This window comes from Drosophila ficusphila, unplaced genomic scaffold (genome assembly GCF_018152265.1).
Source record: "Drosophila ficusphila isolate 14025-0441.05 unplaced genomic scaffold, ASM1815226v1 contig_791, whole genome shotgun sequence".
NCBI classification, from domain to species: domain Eukaryota; kingdom Metazoa; phylum Arthropoda; class Insecta; order Diptera; family Drosophilidae; genus Drosophila; species Drosophila ficusphila.
The window spans coordinates 12,384,914-12,405,999 of NW_025064737.1; the positions used below are offsets into that span (position 1 = coordinate 12,384,914).

At 44.3% G+C, this 21,086-nt stretch overlaps 8 protein-coding genes across 11 annotated transcripts; 4 read left to right on the forward strand and 4 right to left on the reverse strand.

Moving 5' to 3' along the window:
- Positions 1-834: 834 nt before the first annotated feature.
- LOC108098781 (cytochrome bc complex cytochrome b subunit) lies at positions 835-1,864 on the reverse strand (the record flags this gene model as incomplete). The annotated part of the gene is made up of 1 exon (XM_017201915.2): positions 835-1,864. A coding segment is annotated over one exon (966 nt), but the record flags the coding sequence as incomplete, so codon positions are not given.
- A 5,811-nt stretch (positions 1,865-7,675) lies between these two features.
- On the forward strand, positions 7,676-9,358 carry LOC108098977 (protein phosphatase 1 regulatory subunit 36). The gene has a single exon (XM_017202193.2). The coding sequence runs from the start codon at positions 7,795-7,797 to the stop codon at positions 9,259-9,261; it is 1,467 nt and encodes a 488-aa protein (XP_017057682.1). The 5' UTR covers positions 7,676-7,794; the 3' UTR covers positions 9,262-9,358.
- Positions 9,359-9,560: 202 nt separating this feature from the next.
- On the forward strand, positions 9,561-10,518 carry LOC108098783 (peptide deformylase, mitochondrial). Its single transcript, XM_017201917.2, has 2 exons — positions 9,561-9,881; positions 10,062-10,518. The coding sequence occupies exons 1-2, from the start codon at positions 9,603-9,605 to the stop codon at positions 10,371-10,373; spliced, it is 591 nt and encodes a 196-aa protein (XP_017057406.1). The 5' UTR covers positions 9,561-9,602; the 3' UTR covers positions 10,374-10,518.
- A 104-nt stretch (positions 10,519-10,622) lies between these two features.
- On the forward strand, positions 10,623-16,547 carry LOC108098845 (peptide deformylase, mitochondrial). Of its 2 annotated transcripts, XM_017202008.2 has the most exons (3): positions 10,623-11,066; positions 11,132-11,478; positions 16,474-16,547. In XM_017202008.2, exons 1-2 carry the CDS (start codon positions 10,662-10,664, stop codon positions 11,441-11,443), a joined length of 717 nt encoding a protein of 238 aa, XP_017057497.1. In that variant the 5' UTR covers positions 10,623-10,661; the 3' UTR covers positions 11,444-11,478; positions 16,474-16,547. The 2 variants fall into 2 exon arrangements, with proteins under 2 accessions (XP_017057497.1, XP_017057496.1); XM_017202007.1 differs by lacking the exon at positions 16,474-16,547 and having other exon boundaries at positions 11,132-11,525.
- LOC108098846 lies at positions 11,462-11,957 on the reverse strand. Its single transcript, XM_017202009.2, has one exon. It carries the CDS (start codon positions 11,955-11,957, stop codon positions 11,544-11,546), a length of 414 nt encoding a protein of 137 aa, XP_017057498.1. The 3' UTR covers positions 11,462-11,543.
- LOC108098843 lies at positions 12,174-13,864 on the forward strand. The gene has a single exon (XM_017202004.2). The coding sequence runs from the start codon at positions 12,190-12,192 to the stop codon at positions 13,648-13,650; it is 1,461 nt and encodes a 486-aa protein (XP_017057493.1). The 5' UTR covers positions 12,174-12,189; the 3' UTR covers positions 13,651-13,864.
- LOC108098841 (C-1-tetrahydrofolate synthase, cytoplasmic) lies at positions 13,795-21,035 on the reverse strand. Of its 3 annotated transcripts, none has more exons than XM_017202002.1 (6): positions 20,889-21,035; positions 17,756-17,827; positions 17,483-17,693; positions 16,496-16,967; positions 14,284-16,121; positions 13,795-14,220 (listed from the first exon to the last, which is right to left on the reverse strand). In XM_017202002.1, exons 1-6 carry the CDS (start codon positions 20,957-20,959, stop codon positions 13,978-13,980), a joined length of 2,907 nt encoding a protein of 968 aa, XP_017057491.1. In that variant the 5' UTR covers positions 20,960-21,035; the 3' UTR covers positions 13,795-13,977. The 3 variants fall into 3 exon arrangements, with proteins under 3 accessions (XP_017057491.1, XP_017057492.1, XP_043065166.1); XM_017202003.2 differs by lacking the exon at positions 20,889-21,035 and adding an exon at positions 20,393-20,487; XM_043209231.1 differs by lacking the exons at positions 13,795-14,220; positions 14,284-16,121; positions 16,496-16,967; positions 17,483-17,693; positions 17,756-17,827 and adding an exon at positions 19,700-19,946.
- Positions 18,580-19,692, reverse strand: LOC108098844 (probable methyltransferase-like protein 15 homolog). Its single transcript, XM_043209232.1, has one exon. The coding sequence runs from the start codon at positions 19,690-19,692 to the stop codon at positions 18,616-18,618; it is 1,077 nt and encodes a 358-aa protein (XP_043065167.1). The 3' UTR covers positions 18,580-18,615.
- Positions 21,036-21,086: the final 51 nt, after the last annotated feature.

A 21,086-nucleotide genomic window follows, 5' to 3' on the forward strand; every position in this document is an offset into this window, starting at 1 on the left:
AAATAACGAGCTCGTTCGCCGGACAAAACACTCCTCTTGGGGCCATTATCCTGCTGGTGGCAAACTATTTTTAAAGAGCTTAAAGCGATTCCGGGCAGGGCAAAGGGAATTTATGAAATTAGCATAAGCTGAACCCAAACAAAATTTACAACCTTGAGTGGCCAACAGAAAACGTGGGTATGGATGATTTCAGACTCACTGAAGTGAAGAAACGATGGCAATCCAAAAATACCTTTGCACTGCAAAGGGATAAGGAAACGGACAAATACAAATGCAAAAAAAAAAAAAATATATATTTCTGGATGGGCTTTGGAATTATTTATTTTACTTTCATTTGGGCCGCGGGTCCTTTCCGCTTCCCTTTGTCCGACTGTCTGTGTAATCGGCTAGAAGGGCTTAGATAAAACACGAAATGGCCACAAAAAGGAACTTGTCGCTAAGAGCATCCGCACCCCTTCCACAAATATTGCTATATGCAAACAACCTCGGGAATCGGAGTTCGATAACCGGAGTCTGGACCCAATCCGTTGGCCCAAAGGCTTGCTTTTGTTGGCCAAAAAATCTGCCAACGTCTGCAAATAGGGAACGTGCAAATAAATACATGAGAAATCACGCCAGAACAATATAAAAGGCAAATATGCCTTTATTTGGGTATAACAACAACACATGTTTGGTTTGTCTGTAACATAAAAAAAAACAGCAAGAGTGGCCCTTTAAAAAAACGTTGGCTTTATTGGTTGGATTGATTTTTGGAATATTTTTAAACAGAAACTATTTTTAACACAAATAAAAAACATATAAACATTTTCATAAAGTGAAAACTAATATTAAAAGTAAATTTGTTCCGTTTTTATATTACAATTATTTTCTGACAATATATTTCTTAGACATGATTAATTTACAGTCGGTCGATTAGAAACTGGCCGAATCTGACCATTGTGGAGACGGAATGGATCATGTAGATGAAGGTCACGGCCAAGAGGGTGGCGTGGAGGACGTGATCCGATCGCTCCATGTGCTCGTGCCTCCGCTGGTGGACGACGGTGACCATATAGAGGGTGAGGCATGCCACGTAAAAGAAACTGACCATCGCCACATAGCGCAGCAAATACTTGTTGCCATTTAGATACACAATGATGTATATCGAGATGACAACAACACAGCAGCACAATGTGAAGATGATCATGAATATGTTACCCGGCAGGATCTTCAGCGGAATAAACATGCCACTCACGTAGAGCAGGAGGTTTAGCACGAGGACGATTGCCAGGACACCGGCCATCCAGAGAATCGAGAGGTGCGGCCACTGCAGGCAGTTCACGAAGATCATGAGGATCTCCATGATCATGATGGCCAGCAAGTAGTTGCACGGGCACTGGTTGGCCCTTCGCACAAAGGCCAGGATGAGGATGAATCCAACCAATAGAATGAGCCACACGAAACTGGGAACCAGGGGCGAGATCAGTTTGCCAAAGTCCATCTCGAGGATCCTCAAAGGCACCAGTTGGCAAATCACAAAGAGCGTAAGTAGCGAGTGGATGGTGTACACATGGCAGATGTGCTGGGTTTTGTAATCGATGGATGATCTTCGTGATCTCGCAGGACCCAAATGAAGACGAGAAGCCACCGTTGAGGCCACTGGTGTTAGGATAACAGGTGACTCAGACGCCGGTGAATACTTTGGCTTCGGAGGAGGAGGAGGAGCGGCAGGTGGAGGAGCTGGACGTGGAGCAGGAGCAGGAGGTGGAGCAGGAGGCCTCTGTGCCGGAGGAGGAGGAGCAGGCGGCCTTCCAGTCGTCGGCCTCGGAGGAGGTCTTTGACCAGTCGACGGCTTGCGAGGAGCCGTCGAAGGACGTGGCGGGGGGGTTTTGTTTGCTCATCTTCCTTCGCTGTTGTGCCACCCACCACCCACCACCCTTTCTGCGTTTCCGCTGTGTTCTATAAACATGTAAATTATATATGTATTTATGTGATTAACCAGTCGGTGTGTCTACTGTGTGGGATAATTGTAATGTACATAAATGTCACAACAAAAAACTACTTGCTTTTCATAACGTGTCAACAAGGTGTCACAAAAAAATTGGGGGTTTTGTGTACACTTTTATTAATAAGTTTTTGCTATGGGTATTTATATATATAGGAAAGTAATGATACAAAAAATATGATGGTGCCTCTAAAAAAATGACTTGTTAAGTACTTTTATAATAACGAACTGACTTATTTTAGATTTATTTATGTGGAAGTTTTTCGGTTTATAATTAATATGGGTTCAATAGATTTTTTGAGACATTTTCCATTTCGAAGTTGCTTTGCAATATTTGCTATATTATAGTTTTTCTTGCTTAATTCACAAATAAGCAGAAATTTACCAAAATAACTCCTTTTTGAGAACTTGCTCCCCAGAACTCGCAGTGCAGACTGCAAAAACTCCACCTCCTTTCGACTCATGCATATTAAATGGGCATTACGACGGCCAGCACTCGAGTGCTAATCAATGACACGTGCTGGGCTGTCGCCACACTCATTAAGGTGACCTGGCCCACCGATGGCCCACCCAAGTTGCACCTGGCGGTGTGTTTACATATGTATTTAGCGTCTCTTCGGTCTGTGGGCTCTGTGGGTAACTTTTTTGGCCCATTTTGCGGGTGAGGCTTTCACTGAATTTTAATTAGACCTTGCGCTGAAAAGCCAGCACGTGCAGAAACATCGGCAAACACCGCCAAAAGCCAAAGAACAAAGTCAGGAATTAAATAAACATGAGTCGACAAAAGTCTTGAGGCTTAGCCGATGGTGAAGAAGCAACATTGTGTGGTTCGAATCGTTCCCTTAGAGCAACGATTGTGCCACAGATTAGCTTGCTTTGTTCGAGCTCTATCTAATCCCCAACAATCGATTACAATATGGATTTGAGGCAAAGGAAAAGCATCTGGACATTTGGCCATATTTGATAATATCATCTGACCGGATTACTGTCGTAGTAAGCCTCGGCATTGAAAGCCCTACAAATGCCTATCAATCAAAGACCTGCCACTCGCAACAATAATAAGTTTTAAGAGCTTTAAACGGACAGTGCCAATAGCCACAGAAGCCACAACACGCTCAGAATACCGAATGGCAAATGTGAATCGGAAGTGGGCCTCAAGGAAGTCTTAGGAAATACAATAATAATGACAATCTTATTTTGTTGATGTTCGAATGAGCTGCCCCCCCAGCTGTCAATTGTACAATAGATTTATTGTTGTGCAATGATTTGCTTAGAATGTGAACAAATAACAGGCGACCTTGACTCCCAAGTTATGAGATGCTTTATATTTACAAAAAAATAATACAGCAATGAAAATTTGATAAGCAAAGAGTAAGCAAAACCTTTTTTTTTCATCAATGCAAATCAGCCATTTCTTTTCTTAAAGTCTAGGTTCGTTATTAATACCTTCAAGAGAATTTGCCTAAAATGTAATTAAATTTTAATGTCTTCCATTAGGTAATTTCGCTTGGTCAAAATGTCGATAATTATTTTGTACCAATTAAAACGGCCATTCTGCGTTGCCATGACAAGTACTTGAAATTGCTAAGCCGCTGTCAACAATGTATGACTGATTGATGAAATGTTTTTGGCAATTCTTAGCACAGTCTGGTGTTCAGGTAAAATCTTAATAATAATCATTTCACTCAATAATTACCTGGAACCTCTCAGGAGCTTTATTAATAAAACTAAGCCGCTTTTCTTGCCGTTGATGTGGGGTAGAATATTCCATATGCCATTTTAGATTGCACAACACTGCTTTGCCGCCCATTTAATCAGGGGTGTCAGCTTATGTCAAGCCATGTCAATCCGTTTGATCGACCTTGGGGGCTAATAATACTGTTCCCATATCAATTATGCAAGAAAAATCCCTTTTTAAGGACATGCGAGCAGGGCAGGTGTCCCTTAATCACAGCCTACACTTTGGAAAAGTACACAGGTCAATTATTTAAAGGGGAGTGGTAAGGAAACCTTGATTGCCGGCCACTTCTGAACATATAAGCAAGCTTTTTTGTACTTGTTAGTTGCAGAGTATAAGGGTATACTATATTGGTTAAAAAGTATTTAACATGTAGAAGGAAGAACTTGCTTCAACATAAAATTCTGTACCCACAGCCTCTGAAGGTAATTACGGACAGCGGACGCGGTTTCAATAATCTGCCACGCCCATTAAAGGGCTTTATCAGAGTGAAGGGTATCTAATAGTCCATTACTGCGATCTTGAATGTTATGTTTGTGAATATGTGGTTAGGGAACACGGCAACCGGGCTATTTAAGATTAGCTAAAAATAAAAAATGGAATGATTAAGCGTTCTTTTCCAAAAAGGTTAAAATTAAACCCATTCAGCTTTTTTGTGCGACGGCAACGCATTATAAATGCCTTCAGTGGCACGTACCCATGTCAAGCTCATACCGTGATTTTCCGACCGTGCGACATGCAATTGAACAAATAAATCAGCGGGCTAATAAATTTTTAGCAACGCCTAAAGCCGAGGGAGAAATCCAGGCTTCGATAAATGCTGCCATAAATGCTGCCAACTGCCGACTGCCGACTACGGACTACCGACTACCGACTGAGCCATTAAGGAAGAAGCCAAGTGAACGAGGCGAAGGACAAAGCCAGATTTCAGGCGACAAGGCAGGGAGTTACACTTGGCTGAGTTGCTGGAGCTGTTGATGTTGCTGTGCTGTTTCTGTTGCCGCTTTTCCAGCTTTTCCTGCTTTTCCTGCTTTTCCGCTGCCTTCCCCCTAAGTTTACTTTATTGCTGACGCCTGCTGTACCACACGTCGTATACGTGTTGTGCCACAGCAGGGGGTGTCCCTACACTTTTCTGCAAGAATTTCCCCCAACTCTTAACTGCCACCGCACACACATCGAACAATATGATTAAAGGCCATTTTTAGCACCTGTTCTGGCTGTTGATTTTGTATCGGGTATTAATTGCAATTTATTTTTTACGCCAACAATGACGGGACTCGCATGCAATTAAATTATTTATGCATGAGGGCATAAGCTATTTGAATGCTTATTTACATGTAACCGAGCGTGTGCGCATTTAACAGGAACCAATGTCACTCGCAGGAGGAGTCCACTTTATCCTCGAACCATGTTGGCAATCCACCGGGGAATTCAACCCATAAAAGCGAGTTAAATAAATGTAAGATTTCTTCTTTGTTAAATATAATTGTTTTTATTTGATTGCAGTTGTGGTGGCAGAAACCAGGTGAAACAATTAATATAATGTAAGGGATACCATAAAGTCGTTTCATTGTTCTCAGTTTCACGGCAGGCTTTAAATTCAATTGGCAAGCTTAACATCATTCTTGATTCTGATAATTTCTCAATTATATTCGCCAATGTCAAAGGTGCCGACGGTCTGTGTTTAAACAGCTGGAAAGCAGGGCACATATTGTATATGTTCATTCGCTGAAAGATAAAACAAAAATAAGATATTTTTTCATTTAATTGCCAGGCTTATAACAAAAATTTATCAGTCATTTAAAAAACTTCTGTAACCATCATAAAATCAATTTAAAATTGAGTCTGAAAAATATTGCTTTAAGTCTCTTTGTATACAACACTCCTTTAATTAGAAAACCTTTAATAGCCCGCAGTAGCTTGGGATTTTTATTCTTCCTTCTCCAGGTTTTCCTTAATTATTTTTCTCATTTTTCCATTCTTCCCGGCTTAGCCGTGTCCACATAACGAAAAGCAGCAAAGGATTGTCTTTGTGCTTTTAAAAGAATTTCCAAGGCGAGTCTGCATGCGAAATGAAGTCCCAACAATGGGAAAAATACTAAGAACTGCGAGACCGCAAGGTACCGAGAGTACTGAGTATAAATTAAAACCATAGATTACGATTCCCGTGAGCACTTTGAGGAAAGTGTGTCCTTTATCCCTTTCTCGCCGTCGGTCCAGCAATTTTCATGCGAACTTTTCAAGCATAATGTGCCCAGCGGTGCACTAACAAGTCCTGAAAATGCTGCCCGATTGTTGACAACATGTCAAAGTAAACAAAGCCGCCAAGAGCTCAACTTCTCCGTTTTTTATTTTGTTTTGCTTCCGACTCGAATTCCTCCTCAAGGGCTCTCGTCTCCATCACTCCTTTTGCAACGAGTTAAGTGAATTTAATTGAAAGAACAACAAATTAGTTTTCATCGGGGGAGTGAGTTGTTTTGCAGTTGGACGAAAAACTATTACTCTGCGACAAAATGAATTCCAGGAAATGTTGCTTTATTACAAATTGAGAATTACCACTGGCTAGTAAAATTAGTTCGGAATTCCTGTTTATGTTGAGATACTTTGAATATTAAAAAGATTAAAATGAAAGGAATACCAAGGACTTAATGGAATTTTACACTCCTTAGCTATGCTATTTATGAAAGTAAATTAAATTTAATAAAGGAAAGCGACATTAAACTGTTGCCTTGGCAAAGAAAACAATTAGTTACGCAAATTAGCAAAACAAAAGCTAAATTTAAGACCACTATTCACTAAATTATTAGAGTACCAAAGTAGAAATAACAACGACAACCATCGAAACGTGAAGGAAAACACCCACATGCTCTTGGCGGTGAATGGTGTGAAAAGAATTGTACGGGTGCCTCGAAAGGGGCTTCACTGTACCGCCAACGCTGTCGCGAGTGACTCGGAATTAGAACCGGAGGCATTTTTCGTATCCTGAGTGGGAAAGAGGATTCTGTCGTTCTATTGTTGATTGTTAATAGGTTCCCACATAAATTTGCCGCAAGATGCTCATAAATTTTGCCTGTTTGGTGTTATGAGTGCTTACGAATTGTAAAGGGCAGGATAACATACCACGTCAAGTAAAAAAGCCTGCAAAAAGATATGATAACAACATCCTGGCACCATCTAAATTTGGCCCAAAGCAAAAATCAGATAAAGCTATAAAATTACACATTGGAGAGTTTTATTCTGGGAGGATGGTTCTCGAGAAATCGTAATAAAAGTAGATTACGTACAAAATTTTAAAGGCATACTAAAAGCGGTGTCAGTTCAACAAATTTATTTGAATGAGTGGCCAAAGATAAAACTTTCCTTATAGAACTGCCAAATAGAAACAAGGGAGCTTTTGAAATGTTTATAAACAAATGTTGACCATAAAAAAGCTTAAGGACTACCGACTCTCTCCCTGCTTCGTTTTTAATTCGGCATTTATTTCGTCGAATCACTTTAAGGCAGCAGCAAATAAACACTTTGATTGTAATTTCTTTTATTTCAATTGTTAAAAAAAAAAAATACTTCCAAGAGGAAATAGAATAATAGCAGTTGTTTGTAAACTATTATGTACTACTTTGGCTACATTTAGCTGGAAACTTTTACCTCGCAAAATTGTTGCAAAAAAAGTTTTTAGCACTTTCAGAAAAACACAACTGAAATCGGAGAAAAAACATTCCTAAACTGGTTGCAAACTTTTTGTCCGAGTAATATCAAAAGGGAGAGGGTAATTGGTCGAACTTTTCACCCAGACGGATCCTTTATAAAAACATATTAAGAGTTAATTGCGAAAAGCAACATTGTCTGGCTTATGTGCTAATGTTCCACAAAATTGTAATATTTTACTAATTAAGAAGTTTATCGAACTTCATTCAACATACTGTCAGTTTGAAAATGACTTTTTATACATAAATTGAACACCACACAGGCAACTGACACACATCTAGTACAATAACATAATTAAAAAAAAAAGAATATAAAAATAATATATATATTAAAAAATTAGAAAAGAAAATCCAGAAATACCTTTAACATGAAACGAGTCCATGTGGACAATTACACACCAAAGTATTACAGTGGCAAGTGGTCCTGGAATTCGGAGAAGGATTGTCTGGAGTTCGAACCCCATAATGATCTTGAAGACGCAAGGGAGAGATATATCACCACCAATGGCTATAAGTTCCTGCGCACCATCGATCAGGAGGAGGAGCTGATCTTCCGGCAGGCATATGTCCGGGATTCTGGTACATATGACTCCGACACCCTGGTGATCAACGATATCCGCGATTTGGTGCTCTTCCTGATGCCCAGTGATTTCCTCACCTACCGATTCGTGGAGTTCATGCACCGGCCGGCGGTCCATCGGCTCATCCACGCCCTGGTCATCTACTTCGAGTACTTCCTTCGGATGGTGGAGTTCGTCCTGGTGCGACGCGATGAGCTGGCCGATCAGATCCAAAGTGATCAGACGATTGAGATGAAGAAGACCTTCTCGATTTACCTCAGTCAGTATCGATTACTGGTGGCCCGTAATTACAGTGTGATCCTGAAGGGCGAGGGTGATATGGCCAATTACTATCACCTGAAGGAGATTGTAAATATTTCGGACACCAGTCGGGATAAAATCTTCCACGAGCAATTTTTGGCCGTTATGACCCAGATCGTTTGGATCTGCATGCATCGAAGGGCTTACAATGTTATTGAAATGGAGATGAATCGGTTATTTCGATCCGACCACTTTGTGATGACCCGACCGGAGTATCTTAGCTTTACGCCAGCGGAGAGGAGTATCCTGTATGGAAGGAATAACAAGATCGTGAACTATCGCACTCAAATATCACCTTTAATTCAGGAACTGGAGCACGTGGCCGAGGAGGATATGCCCATCCTGTGGATCGGGGAGCGCAAGTATCGGGGCAATGATCTCCGGATTGCCGAGATCGAACTGGAGTACATTGTGCCGGGGCCACAGCTTCGATTAATTGACGTGTCCCACGGGATTCTGGGTCATCCGAAGGCGCTGTACAACACGATCTTGGACTTGGATTGGCCCACTGTTCGCTTCTCGAACTTCTCGTTGGGATATGATCCCTACCACATTATGAGACAGCCTCACCTGGACATTCCCAAGATCGGTGCCTTGAAGGTGCGGAAGATGAGCGAGCACTACGAGCACTTCTACAAGGTGTACCGCATCTACGAGCCGCACAGCCTGCAGTTGCTGTACAAGTGGCTTAAGCGGGACAAGCTCGTCCAGTTCTATCGCTCCGGAGGACTGCTGCTGACCAACGTGGTCTCTCGGTGCGAGAAGGAACTGGCCGAGAAGGTCCCCGTGACCAAGGTCGATCAGGTCATTTCCACCTACTTCAAGGTCAAGTCGAGGTTACGCAAGGGATCGCCCTACGAGCCGGACAACATCAGCATCACGTCCTCGAGGATCGGAGGCTTCAGCTCGCCTCGTCAGAAGAAAGCCACCACTCAGGAATACTATTTCGATTGATATTTTCATTTTTCAGGTGAAGTGTATTTAAAAAATTTTTGAAATGCTTCAAAATTGTAATTTAGTGAACGAAATAAATATATGATACTTTGATTAAATTGAATTAAAAAATAATTGTATGTTAAGTAAATATCTGGAAATAATTAATAAAATCTCGTAAAATAATTCTCTGGTCTTTGATGATTTCTACAGTTGGTTCGTCTACTTACAAGTCCCACTGTTTGTAGTCCCCCATCAGCTGATCCAAAGATAAGGCCAAAATCTTCATCCCACGACAGCCCTATTAATCAGTTGCCCGATAGACTTTGTTCAGTTAAGAGCCACATCTTTCGCACGGAATCATGTCTGTTCCGCCATATCGCCACTTTACCCAAATTGGGGATCCTGTTCTCCGCCAAGTGGCCGAGGTAGTTCCTCCGGAGAACATCGACAGCCTGGAAGTTGATCAGGTTATCGATCGCATGGTGAAGGTGTTACGTCACTACGATTGCGTAGGCGTGGCAGCGCCCCAAGTCGGAATACCGCTACGCATTATAGTAATGGAGTTCCGAGAGGGAAAGCAGGAGCAATTCAAGCCGGAAATTTACGCAGAACGCAAAATGTCCACTCTGCCCTTGGCTGTAAGTAATTCAAAAATACTTTCAACGATAATTTGAATACTTTATTTGAAAAATAAATAATGTCATTAAAAACAAATTGTTAAAATCTGTAGACCTTCTATACATTTTGTTGCACTTTGTTTGTTTTCCAAGTGCAACGCTAATCCCGTGATTTTCACTTCATAAATCATATGCTTGCAGGTCTTCGTTAATCCGGAGCTGGAGATAATCAGCAGCCAGGTAAACAAACATCCCGAAGGTTGCATGAGTGTGAGGGGCTATTCCGCTCAGGTGGAGCGGTACGATAAGGTCCGGATCCGGGGGATCGGGAAGCTGGGCACTCCATCAGAAATGGAACTGGAGGGCTGGAGTGCGCGGATCGCCCAGCACGAAGTGGATCATCTGAATGGAACCATATACGTGGATCGCATGGATATCTCAACCTTTAACTGCATCAGCTGGGAGCAAATCAACGCGGCCGAGGGACGTTCAGCTATTTGGTTCCATAAGTGATTCAAGAGACACGGTTTAGGAAGAAATAATATGTTTTGCTCTTGAACAAAATTATGTTCGGTAATATGCTATGTATTTTTTTAAATTAAACTTTAATAAAGTTCTACTTGTGTTTAAAAGATTTTCCAAAATTACTCAGAGCTTATATGTTATACGTCAGTTTTTTTCCTCACACAAAGAGCGCCAAATTCAAAAACTATATTAATCGATATATCGATAGTCGTCAAGTTTCCCATTCCTAGCCGGCTGTTGACCATAGAGGTTATAAACAACGGACAATTACACAAAATGCTGCTAAAATCGAGGATAAAACTCTGCCCAAAGATTCTGGAACACCGCCGCTTCCTGGTAACGAGTCCACCTGCAAGTCAGTCCTTCAGAAAATGGTACCAACAGCTGTGGACCACGGAGCGCACCAACCTGCCGCCTTATAACCACTTTACCCAGATTGGAGACCCAGTTTTAAGGCAACAGGCTGCTTTGGTACCCGAGGAACACATAAAAAGCCCCGAAATCGAGGCGATTGTGGAGCAGATGGTCAGGGTGCTGAGGAAGTTTGACTGCGTAGGCATTGCGGCGCCCCAGATTGGAGTTTCCCTTAGGATTATAGCCATAGAGTTCAAGGGAAGCATTCGAAAGGACTTGCCTGAGGTGGTTTACCAGACGCGGCAAATGTCCGAATTGCCCCTAACTGTAAGTTAGGATTCTTATCCAACCGAATCTGTGATCTTAACTGTTATAGCCCCTGTCCTTTCCAGGTATATATCAATCCTGTGCTGACGGTGACCAACTATACCAAACTTAAACATCCTGAAGGCTGCATGAGTGTGCGAGGATACTCCGCTGAAGTGGAGCGTTTCGAAGGTATAAAACTCTCTGGCATAAATCAACAAGGAGCGAAAAGCGAACTGGCCCTGAGTGGCTGGAATGCCAGGATAGCCCAGCACGAAATGGATCATTTGGAGGGAAAACTATACACTGACCACATGGATCGCTCCACCTTTTCGTGCACCTGCTGGGAAGCAGTCAACACAAAATCCGGACGCGTGGAGATACCCTTCTACAAGTAATTAAGTCGCAGGAGACAGTTTGGCTTTTTATGTTTGTATGTATATACTTATTGAATGCAAGTCTATCATAATTGTTGGCAAATCTCCCCTTCGGCTGGCCTTAATTATTTAGTTTGGTGGGCATACACTTTCGCAGGCTACTGGTGGCCTTTCCCAGGGCTGCCTTGGCCTTGAAGTACTCCGGACTGTCCCAAAGATCGCGCTTGTCCATCATGTATGTGAACAGTTCGTCGTACTCCCGCTTGAGCAGTCGATGTGAAGCAGCCGTCTTCGAGTACAGCATGTCAACTATCTCTGCAAGCATGTTGCTGGTCTCGTCCTCCTGATTCTTATCCGACTTCTGATCCTCGTCCTGATCCTCCACCTCGGTCTCCAGTCTCCTCATTACGAGATGAACGCTTAAACGGCGCCACTCATCCCACTGCTGCTGCAATATCTTGACCAGATAATTGAGCACGGCCGTACGCAGAATAAACTGGCGGATAACCGGATGTGCAATATTGCTTTGGAACATAACGCCGAAAACCTCCCTAACAAATTCTTAATTAGAAATAAAAAACAAGGGTTTATGTTGTCTTAACTGATTGACAGGAAAGGTAACGGATGTTATATGAATACAATATTCCATCTAACCCATCTGTTTGGCATCTCAATTCCTGTCAGATATCTCTCTATCAACAAATTTAAATTTTCACATTAACACTGAATTTTCAACGCAGTTAACAAACTATAACTCTCCATTCAAAATGAAGCGCATTCATGTGGATAACTATGCGCCGAAGTACTACAGCGGCAAATGGTCTTGGGACACTGAAAAGGATTGCCTTCACTTCGAGGCCCACAATGACCTGGAGAACGCCAGGGAGCGCTTCATTACCACCAACGGTTACAAGTTTCTGCGCACTATGGACCAGGAGGAGGAGCTCATCTTCCGCCAGGAGTATGTGCGTCCGAAGAGCAACAACAGCGATACTGTGGTAATTCGAGACATACGAGATCTCGTGCTCTACCTGATGCCTCAGGAGTTTCTATCGTACAAGTTCGTTAACTTCATGCACACGCCGCAAGTTCACGCCCTGCTCCACTCCCTGATAATATACTTTGAGTACTATTTGCGCCTTGTGGAGTTCGTGCTGATTCGTCGCGATGAACTCTCGGGTCAGATGGCGCAAGTCCAAAGCGCGCAGACCAACGACATGAAGCAGACCTTTTCCGTTTATCTGAGCCAGTACCGATTGCTCGTGGCTCGCAACTACTGTTTAATCATCGGCGGCGAAGGCGATATGGCCAAGTTCTATCACATGAAACCGATTTCAAACATCTCGGCCACGATCCACGACAAGTACTTCCATGAGCACTTTCTGGCCGTGGCCATCCAAATAGTCTGGATTTGCTTGCATCGCAGGGCTTATTTCATCATCGAAATGGAGATGAATCGTCTGTTCCGCTCGGAACACTTTGTTTCTGCCCGTCCGGAGTACCTCCACTTCACGCCAGCGGAGCGGAGTCTCCTTTACGGCAGGAACAAGAAGAACTTTAACTATCGTATCCAGGATTCGCCTTTGATCCAGGAGCTAAAGCTGGTTCTCGAGGAGGACATGCCCATCCTGTGGATTGGGGAACGAAAGTACAGGGGCTCCGACCCTCGCATTGCTCAGATGGAGCTCGAGTATATAACGCCCGGATCGCAACTCTCGCTGATCGATATTTCCCATGGAATTCTGGGACATCCGAAGAAGCTCTACAACACACTTCTCAGCTTGGACTGGCCGGCTGTGCGTTTCTCCAACTTTTCCGAGCAGTACGACCCGTATCACATCATCAGGCGACCCTTCCTGGAAATTCCGCAGTTAGGGGAACTCAAGATCCGGCAGATGAGCGAGAAGTATGAGCACTTCTACGAGCTCAGCAGGATCTTTGAGGTCTGCACCCCTCAGCACATTAGCAAGTGGGTTAGACGCACCAGCCACATCGAGTTCTTCAAGTCCGGCGGTCTGCTCACCAACGTGGTTTCGCGCTGCGAAAAGGAGCTGGCCAGCTCTTCTAAAGGACCACGGGTAGATCAGATCATCGCAAACTACTTTAAAGTTATGTCCAAGATCCGCAAGGACGATAAAGAAGGAGATAGGGAGAGCATTACAACCTTGCGCGCTGGAAGTGTTGTATCGCGCGTGAGTTTATCCAGAGCTTCAAGGAAAACTTTATAATAACTTTGTACCTCTATCGGTATATACATATATACTTTCATAACGTTCGTATTGTACCACTTCCACGAATGTGTCTGAGTATGTTTTACAAAGACTGAAGAGCCTGTTATCTGAAGAAGATATTAAACGCAATAAAAACGAGGGTCAATATAGAAAAAATTTATTTTGGTACCGCCAATCTTAAAACTTAAAACTATATCAATTTATATATGTACATGTTGAATCTAATAATTGGTTACAAATTTGGAATTTAAATATGCAAATGCTTTTGGAATTATCCGGAATATACTCGTAATCCTGATCCCAAGCGTTAATTTTGTCCATTGTCTAAAACAGACCCTCGATTTCTCCGGTTTCCGTGTTCAGATCGATGTCATATATTGCCGGTCTAGTGGGAAGACCCGGCATTTTGGTGACCTCTCCGCACATGGCTACCACAAAACCGGCTCCGGCGGAAACGTATACATCCTCCACATCGAGGATGAAACCCTTGGGAGCGCCCTTGATCTTGGCATCACCGGTGAAAGAACCGGACACCTTGGACATGCAGATGGGAAGGTTGCCAAAGCCCTAATAATAAAGGAAATTCAAGTTAGAAAAATCTACTTCATTTATAAAGTAATCCCGACTTACCGCCTCTTCCAGTCGCTTGAGTTTCTCCTCAGCCGCTGGAGCGAGTGCCACCTTTCCTGCGCCGTACATGGTCGTCGCGATCTTGTTCATCTTGTCCAGAAGCGGCAGCTCGAGATCGTACAGCAATCGGAACTGGTTGCCCAGCTCGCAGGCCTTGATCACCGCATCGGCTAGCTCCACGGCTCCGGCTCCACCATCCGCCCAATGGGTGGACACCACGGCCGCAAAGGCTCCCGCCTCCAGAGCCGCCTTCTTGACCAGCTCGTGCTCCGCTGGAGTGTCAGCTGAGTGGGCATTCAGACTCACCACCACGGGCATGCCGAAGGCTTTTCCGTTGGCAATGTGCTGCAGTAGATTGGGCAGACCCTTCTCCAACAGCTCCAGATTCTCCTCGGTGTACTGCTTGTTCAAGGGAGCTCCTGGCGTGACGGGTGCACCACCTCCGTGCATCTTGATGGCCCTAACGGTGGCTACCAACACCATGGCGTTCGGTTTGCGTCCGGAAGTGCGGCACTTGATGTTGCAGAACTTCTCCATGCCGATATCCGAACCGAATCCTGCCTCCGTGCAGACAAATCCATTCTTGCCCACCAATTTCAGACCGATTTCATCAGCAATGATGGAGTTGCATCCATGTGCAATGTTGGCAAAGGGACCGGCGTGCACCAGCACTGGAGTTCCCTCCAGGGATTGCATGAGATTGGGTTCCAGAGAATCCTTGAGAAGAACAGCCAAGGCGCCAGTGACTCCCAGATCATCAGCGGTTACGGGTTTGCCCTTCTTATCAAAGGCCACCACCATGTCGGCCAGTCGACGCTTCATGTCCTCCAGGCCACGGGAAAGAGCCAGCACAGCCATGATCTCACTGGCCACCGAAATGGAGAAGCGGGTCTCTCGTGAAATTCCCTTCTCGGTGGGCGATTGGCCAACGGTGATGCTGCGCAGATACCGATCGTTGATGTCCACCACTCGTTCCCACATTATGGTCTCCGGATCGATGTCCAGTCGGGCGAAGGATCCATACTCCTCTTCGGTCAGGGAATCCGGGTCCGTCTTGGTTATTCCCAATTTCTGGAGACGACGCAGCTGAATGGGGCTGAACTTCCGCTGACCCTTGATCTTGGGCACCAAGCGATCGTACAAAGCCTTATCCTTTTGGGTGTTCTCGTGGAAGATGCGGGTATCGAGTTGAGCAGCCAGCAAATTGTTAGCCGCAGATACCGCATGGATGTCTCCGGTGAGATGGAGATTGAATTCCTCCATGGGAATCACTTGAGCGTAGCCACCGCCAGCAGCGCCTCCCTTGATGCCGAAAGTTGGACCCTGCGAAGGTTGTCTCAGGGCAGCCATGGTGTTCCTCTGCCTGTGGGCTCCCAAAGCCTGAACCAACCCCATCAGCGTGGTGGTCTTGCCCTCTCCCAGAGGAGTGGGTGTCATGCCGGCCACCACCACATAGTTACCCGCCTCCTTGTCCGCCAGGCGTTCCAGCACCGAAAGAGCAATCTTTGCCTTCTTGTTGCCGTACAGAGAAACCTCTCGCGACTCAAGGCCAATCTCCTTGGCCAGCACTGCGATGTCCTTTGGCTTCTGGGCACGGGCGATCACAATGTCACTGGGCACAGGTCGAAGAGGTTTTACAGGCAGCGGCTGCAGGCTCCACTCGCTCTTGATCAGACGCTTCAGCGATCGAGCCGCCGATCGCACGGTGTTCTTCATCAGCATGGCCACCGTCATGGGTCCCACGCCACCGGGAACGGGTGTTATATGCCCGGCCACCTTAAGAGCCTCCTGGTAGTCCACGTCACCCACCAGCCGACTGCTACTGGCCTTGCTGGCGTCTGAAAAGGATCGATGAATCAGTAGGGTTCTTGGATCACTATGCGCTCATTGGGAGCTATTCTTAAATTAGTGTTCGAGAGAAAGATTTTTGAAAACAAAGTCAGTTCTTATCTTCAGAGGTTAGGATTCCCAACAGGGGGTCGAATGCGTTGATAAGCGACTGAGTGGTAATCAGTAAACAAGTGGAAAAGTTTGGGCTGTGTTATTATAATTGTGGGAAATGTGAAGAAAATTCTTTAATTTTAAAATATGTTTGAATACAAAACTATATCTTAGTGAACATAAATAGATAGATAACCAATAAATTCTGTATCTCTCATAAAAGTTAGAAATATCTTCTCAAATCTCTAGATTATAGATTGTCTGTACTAACCTGGCTTCACATTAATGCCGCAATCGATGACCACAGCACCCGGCTTTATCCACGAACCCTTAACCATCTCGGCCACACCGATTCCGACCACCAGGATGTCGGCACTGCGGGTGATCTCCTCCAGATTCCGGGTCTTCGAGTGGCACACCGTTACCGTGGCATTGGCCCACTTGAGCAGCTCGGCAGCGGGAGTGCCCACGATCTTGCTGCGACCGAGGACCACGGCTCTGGCTCCAGCGATCTCCACTCCAGAGCGACGGATGAGCTCCAGACAGCCCCACGGAGTGCAGGGCAGGAATCCCCCAAGGTCGCCGATGGCCAGCCGACCCTCGTTCACCGTGTGCAGACCATCAACATCCTTTTCGGGGGAAACTGCGTCCGTTATGCGATGCGAATCGATGGGAGTGTCGCAATCCAGGGGCATCTGAACTATGATGCCATGCACTCGCGGATCCTCGTTAAGGTCGTTGATCTGAAAGTATTTATTTAAACATATTTATTTAAAAATATTTTTATCTAATACTTAAGAACACAATAACATTGCAAATACCTATGTTTAAAAATATTGAAATAATACATTTTAGAGGTATGCCACATCAAAATCTGATTAAAATAAGAAAAATTATGGACTTAGAAAACCCATTTTTTGGAGATATGGAAAGGGGTCATAAAAATTTAAATAAAATTTTTTAAAAAATAAAAAATCCTAAAATGTAAATAATTGAAATATAAACTTTCAGAGGTAAGCCACTTTAAAATCTGACAAAAATTTGAAAAGTTATGGAGTTAGTACATTTTGGTCAATTTGAAGCAAACCCATTTTTTGTATCATAAAAAATAAAAAAAATCGTAAAAAAAATAAAAAAATTATTAATCGAAGCTACTATAAAATTAAAAAATTATTAATGTAGTATTAAAACTTATACTTTTCTGTTGAGATTGAATTATATTTGACCGTTGCATAATCCTCTGCAATCGCGCACTCACCTTATCGAGCAGTTCCAATTCGGTGATGGATCGGGGCAGCTGGACGTGGGAGGCATCGATGCCGATCTCGGTGGCCGCCTTAATCTTCATGCGGATATAGACGTTGGAGTCCTCACGTCCGCCCACCTGAACGATCCTCAACCCGGGCACAAAGTCCGCTAATTGCTTTCCCATATCCGCCACTTCATTGCGCAGCTCCTCGCGAATGGATCTGTTTTGGGGATAGGATATTATAAAGCCGCGATCTAATACCCATAGATTATAGCCACTTACTTGGCCACCGCTGTGCCCGATATAATCTTGGCCTCGCTCATCTTGACCGCCGGCTCTGCGTCCCACTCTTCGCTGAAAAATCGTAAGCCCGTAAAATACTTTAGTCGGGAAGACCGAAAATGCCGCCTCAATAGCCACGCCAACTCGGCTCGCGCAACGCAACTGAGCGGAGTGTTCCACGGGTGCCCCTTTCTATAGCCCATAGGTGCCATGCTCGGCCCCTCTCTACTTGTTAATCCCGCTCCCTTATCAGCCAGATTATCGGTTTCGGGTTTCTCGCGGGTCACATCTTCCGATCGAAACAACACCGGCTGACGTATGTTAGCGGCTCTAAGAGCCGCACAACGATCCGTCTCTGGGAGGTAAAGCAACCGCATCAGTGGAAACGGAAATATACACCAGGGCAACGATCGTGGAAAATGTCTGGTAAAAGTAATTTCCATATCAAATCTGTTTGCTACTGATATGAGCCCTCAAAAGTTCAACGAGCTTATAAAACTTGAGTGCTGAGGAAGCGATCGGAAGATGATATTAAAAAGGTTGCATAATTTAAAAGAGTTATTTTTAACACCCTCATATTTTAATGAACTGTACCAAACTACATTTCTACCTGACAATTAACAGCAATTTCCTAATCTATCTAAACAAAAAACTGCCTCGGACCCAAAACATTCTGCACGAGAACCACAAATAGCTCCGGTAAATAGATAAACCTGTCCTTATCAGGAGGTGCCAATTGGTTGGCCCCACAGATAAGCAAAACAATCCAAACATCAAGAGCATAAAAGTGAGATAGAGGGAAAAATAGATTTCGAGAGTGAGAGTTTTGGACTAGACCGAGAGAATTTATTGACATGCGTTTAGTTTATTTTGACGGCTGCTCTCAGTTTGGCGGATCGACTGCGTGTGTTCCGGGCCACTTCCTCGGAATCTGGCACGATGACATGGCGATGGAGTTGCCGCCAGTTCTTCTTGGTCAGCGATTCCAACATCTCCGGTTCGTCAATGGTGTAGTAGCTGGAATACTTGAGGGGAAGGGCATTGGCGGCTCCTGCCAATACATTTCCATTGATGTGACGCTTTACGATGGTGTCTTCCAAGGAGTGAAAGGTGATGGTAACCAAGCGGCCATCTGAACGAAGGATTTCGTTGGCCAAAACCATGCCGTAGTTGATTTCATTCAACTCGTTATTCACAAATATGCGAATGGCTTGGAAGGTCTTGGTTGCCGCGTGCGCGTGTCTTCGGAGCTTATCTCTTCTGGCTCCGCCATCCATGATATTTTCCACGATATCCGCCAGCTGCCTGGTGGTCTCGATTTTAAGGAGAGCCTTTCGTGCGTCTATCAGTCCTCTGGCTATCTTTTTGGCTGCTTTTTCCTCGCCGTATGTTCGCAGAATCTTCGCAAGATCTCCTTCTTCGATGTGGGCTAGCACCTCGGCAGCTGTGACTCCTCCGCTCTGACCACCATCCATGCGCATGTCCAGTGGTCCGTCCCTGGAGATAGAGAATCCCCTGACTGCCTCGTCAAATTGCATGGAACTGCAGCCGAAATCGAAGAGCATCCCATCCAATGAGTTCTTTGTTAGTCCGTGTTCTTTGAAAAGTTTTGGGATGTCGGAGAATTTTCCGAGGAGAGGAACCAGCCTGCCTTTGTACTCCTCCGTTTCGCTCAACTCACGAGCCAATTTGTGAGCCACGGGATCTCGATCCAAGGCATAGACCTTTGCCTCGGGACACTTTTCCAGTATACGGCGTGTGTGGCCGCCAGCTCCGAAGGTCATGTCAAAATAGATGCCACCAGGAACGGGTTGCAGGTAATCAATGGCGGTATCGCAGAGCACAGGAACATGAGGAGGAGCAGCCGCTTGCATGTCAATCGAGTTCCGTCTCAGCCAATCCAGTCTTAGTCTAGTGGGGATTAGTAGTCGCTTCATCTTGGTTCTACTTCTTTTTGGAGCCCGCTCCCTCGTTAATATATTGCAAGAACTCGGAGCTCAGCACTTGACTGCACTGGACAGCAGTTAATCCTGTGGCCGTGGATTCGTAGGTGCGCGGATACTTCTTGGCGTAGACGTTGCTTGAAAGCCTCTCCAGAGCTTCGATTTGGCGGTCCAGTTCCTTGTCTGTTGCTCCGCTTTCGAAGGTGGTAAGCTTGGTCACCTGCTTGCGGATCTGCTCGCCAAGATCCCTTTGTTTTGGGTTAAAGAGAGAAAGTTTTAATGGCAGTGGGGCAGCAAATGGTGTGGAGTTGTGTATCTATTTATCTCGGATGTTCGTTCCAGGCGGCGCAGCTGAGCAGGAGGTTCGTTCACTTTTCTCGGAAGTGTAATTGAAAACCATAAAGAAGGCCAACTGACAGGCTGACAAATATGGTCGTAAACTGAGCTTAAATATTTGTAGATAAATTTGGTTTTTAAATAAACTTATCTTACGTTAGCTATGTCATGATTTAAAATCTTTATTATCAAGGGCTTTAAATGCATATTAAAAGAGATATTGCATTTTGCCCCCAATTATCTAAAGATTAATTATATGCACGATTTTTCTTTGTCGATCATCCCATTAATTAAAAGTTATAGTTTCCTATCTTTAATACGGTTAATATAAAACCTGAGTACAATTTTACGAGCTTACTTATCAAGGCCATGGCCCAAAACAAATCTCTCTGGCTCCAATTGATAGGCGAACTTCAAAGCCATTTTCACTAGATTCAATTGACTAATTAACAAGATGTCTGAACGTTTTAAAAACTGGTAAGACAATGTAAGCCTTGTTAGCCAAGTAGACCAAGTAACTTAAGCTCAGGATCCACAATTGACCAGACCAAAATCAGCGGAACGAAATCCACAACCCGCCAATAATTGGATCAGCTGGTGGAACCTAAATTTCTTGGCGGGCCGGCAGATGAAAAACTTAATAAGCTAGGAAATCCCGCTATTATATATGTATGTATCATAAATCATGTGGTAAACTATAAAGCTTATAAATATTGCACTGTTGATATCATAAATAAGCGAACATTATGGTGTTGCACACGAGCAATATTTATTTGTTAGATAATCCAAGTAGGTTGCGCCGCCAGAACGAACATTTATTTATGGACAGATGTGTCTATTGCTTTGATGCTCACCTGCCGACTTTCGATTTCTCCGCTGGCCACTTTTCGAGTACTTTTAGGAATCTCTGGTATTGCGCCGACATAATTGTTTAAATCTAACAAATAAAATTAAACAAATGCAGCGCAACAAAAACACACGTTCTTGTGCAAAAAGGGCCTAATGCGTTTTGTGGTATTATATCGATAGCACTACGTCATTTTACTCTGAAT

Bases quoted from the DNA above. Each gene is read 5' to 3' on its own strand.
- LOC108098977 (XM_017202193.2), top strand. From the start codon at position 7,795: ATGAAACGAGTCCATGTGGACAATTACACACCAAAGTATTACAGTGGC.
- LOC108098783 (XM_017201917.2), top strand. From the start codon at position 9,603: ATGTCTGTTCCGCCATATCGCCACTTTACCCAAATTGGGGATCCTGTT. The intron at 9,882-10,061 runs GTAAGTAATTCA...ATATGCTTGCAG, and splicing joins TGTCCACTCTGCCCTTGGCT to GTCTTCGTTAATCCGGAGCT.
- LOC108098845 (XM_017202008.2), top strand. From the start codon at position 10,662: ATGCTGCTAAAATCGAGGATAAAACTCTGCCCAAAGATTCTGGAACAC. The intron at 11,067-11,131 runs GTAAGTTAGGAT...TGTCCTTTCCAG, and splicing joins TGTCCGAATTGCCCCTAACT to GTATATATCAATCCTGTGCT.
- LOC108098846 (XM_017202009.2), bottom strand. From the start codon at position 11,957: ATGTTCCAAAGCAATATTGCACATCCGGTTATCCGCCAGTTTATTCTG.
- LOC108098843 (XM_017202004.2), top strand. From the start codon at position 12,190: ATGAAGCGCATTCATGTGGATAACTATGCGCCGAAGTACTACAGCGGC.
- LOC108098844 (XM_043209232.1), bottom strand. From the start codon at position 19,692: ATGAAGCGACTACTAATCCCCACTAGACTAAGACTGGATTGGCTGAGA.
- LOC108098841 (XM_017202002.1), bottom strand. From the start codon at position 20,959: ATGTCGGCGCAATACCAGAGATTCCTAAAAGTACTCGAAAAGTGGCCA. The intron at 16,968-17,482 runs GTGAGTGCGCGA...AAATACTTTCAG, and splicing joins AATTGGAACTGCTCGATAAG to ATCAACGACCTTAACGAGGA. The intron at 16,122-16,495 runs GTTAGTACAGAC...GATCCTTTTCAG, and splicing joins CGGCATTAATGTGAAGCCAG to ACGCCAGCAAGGCCAGTAGC.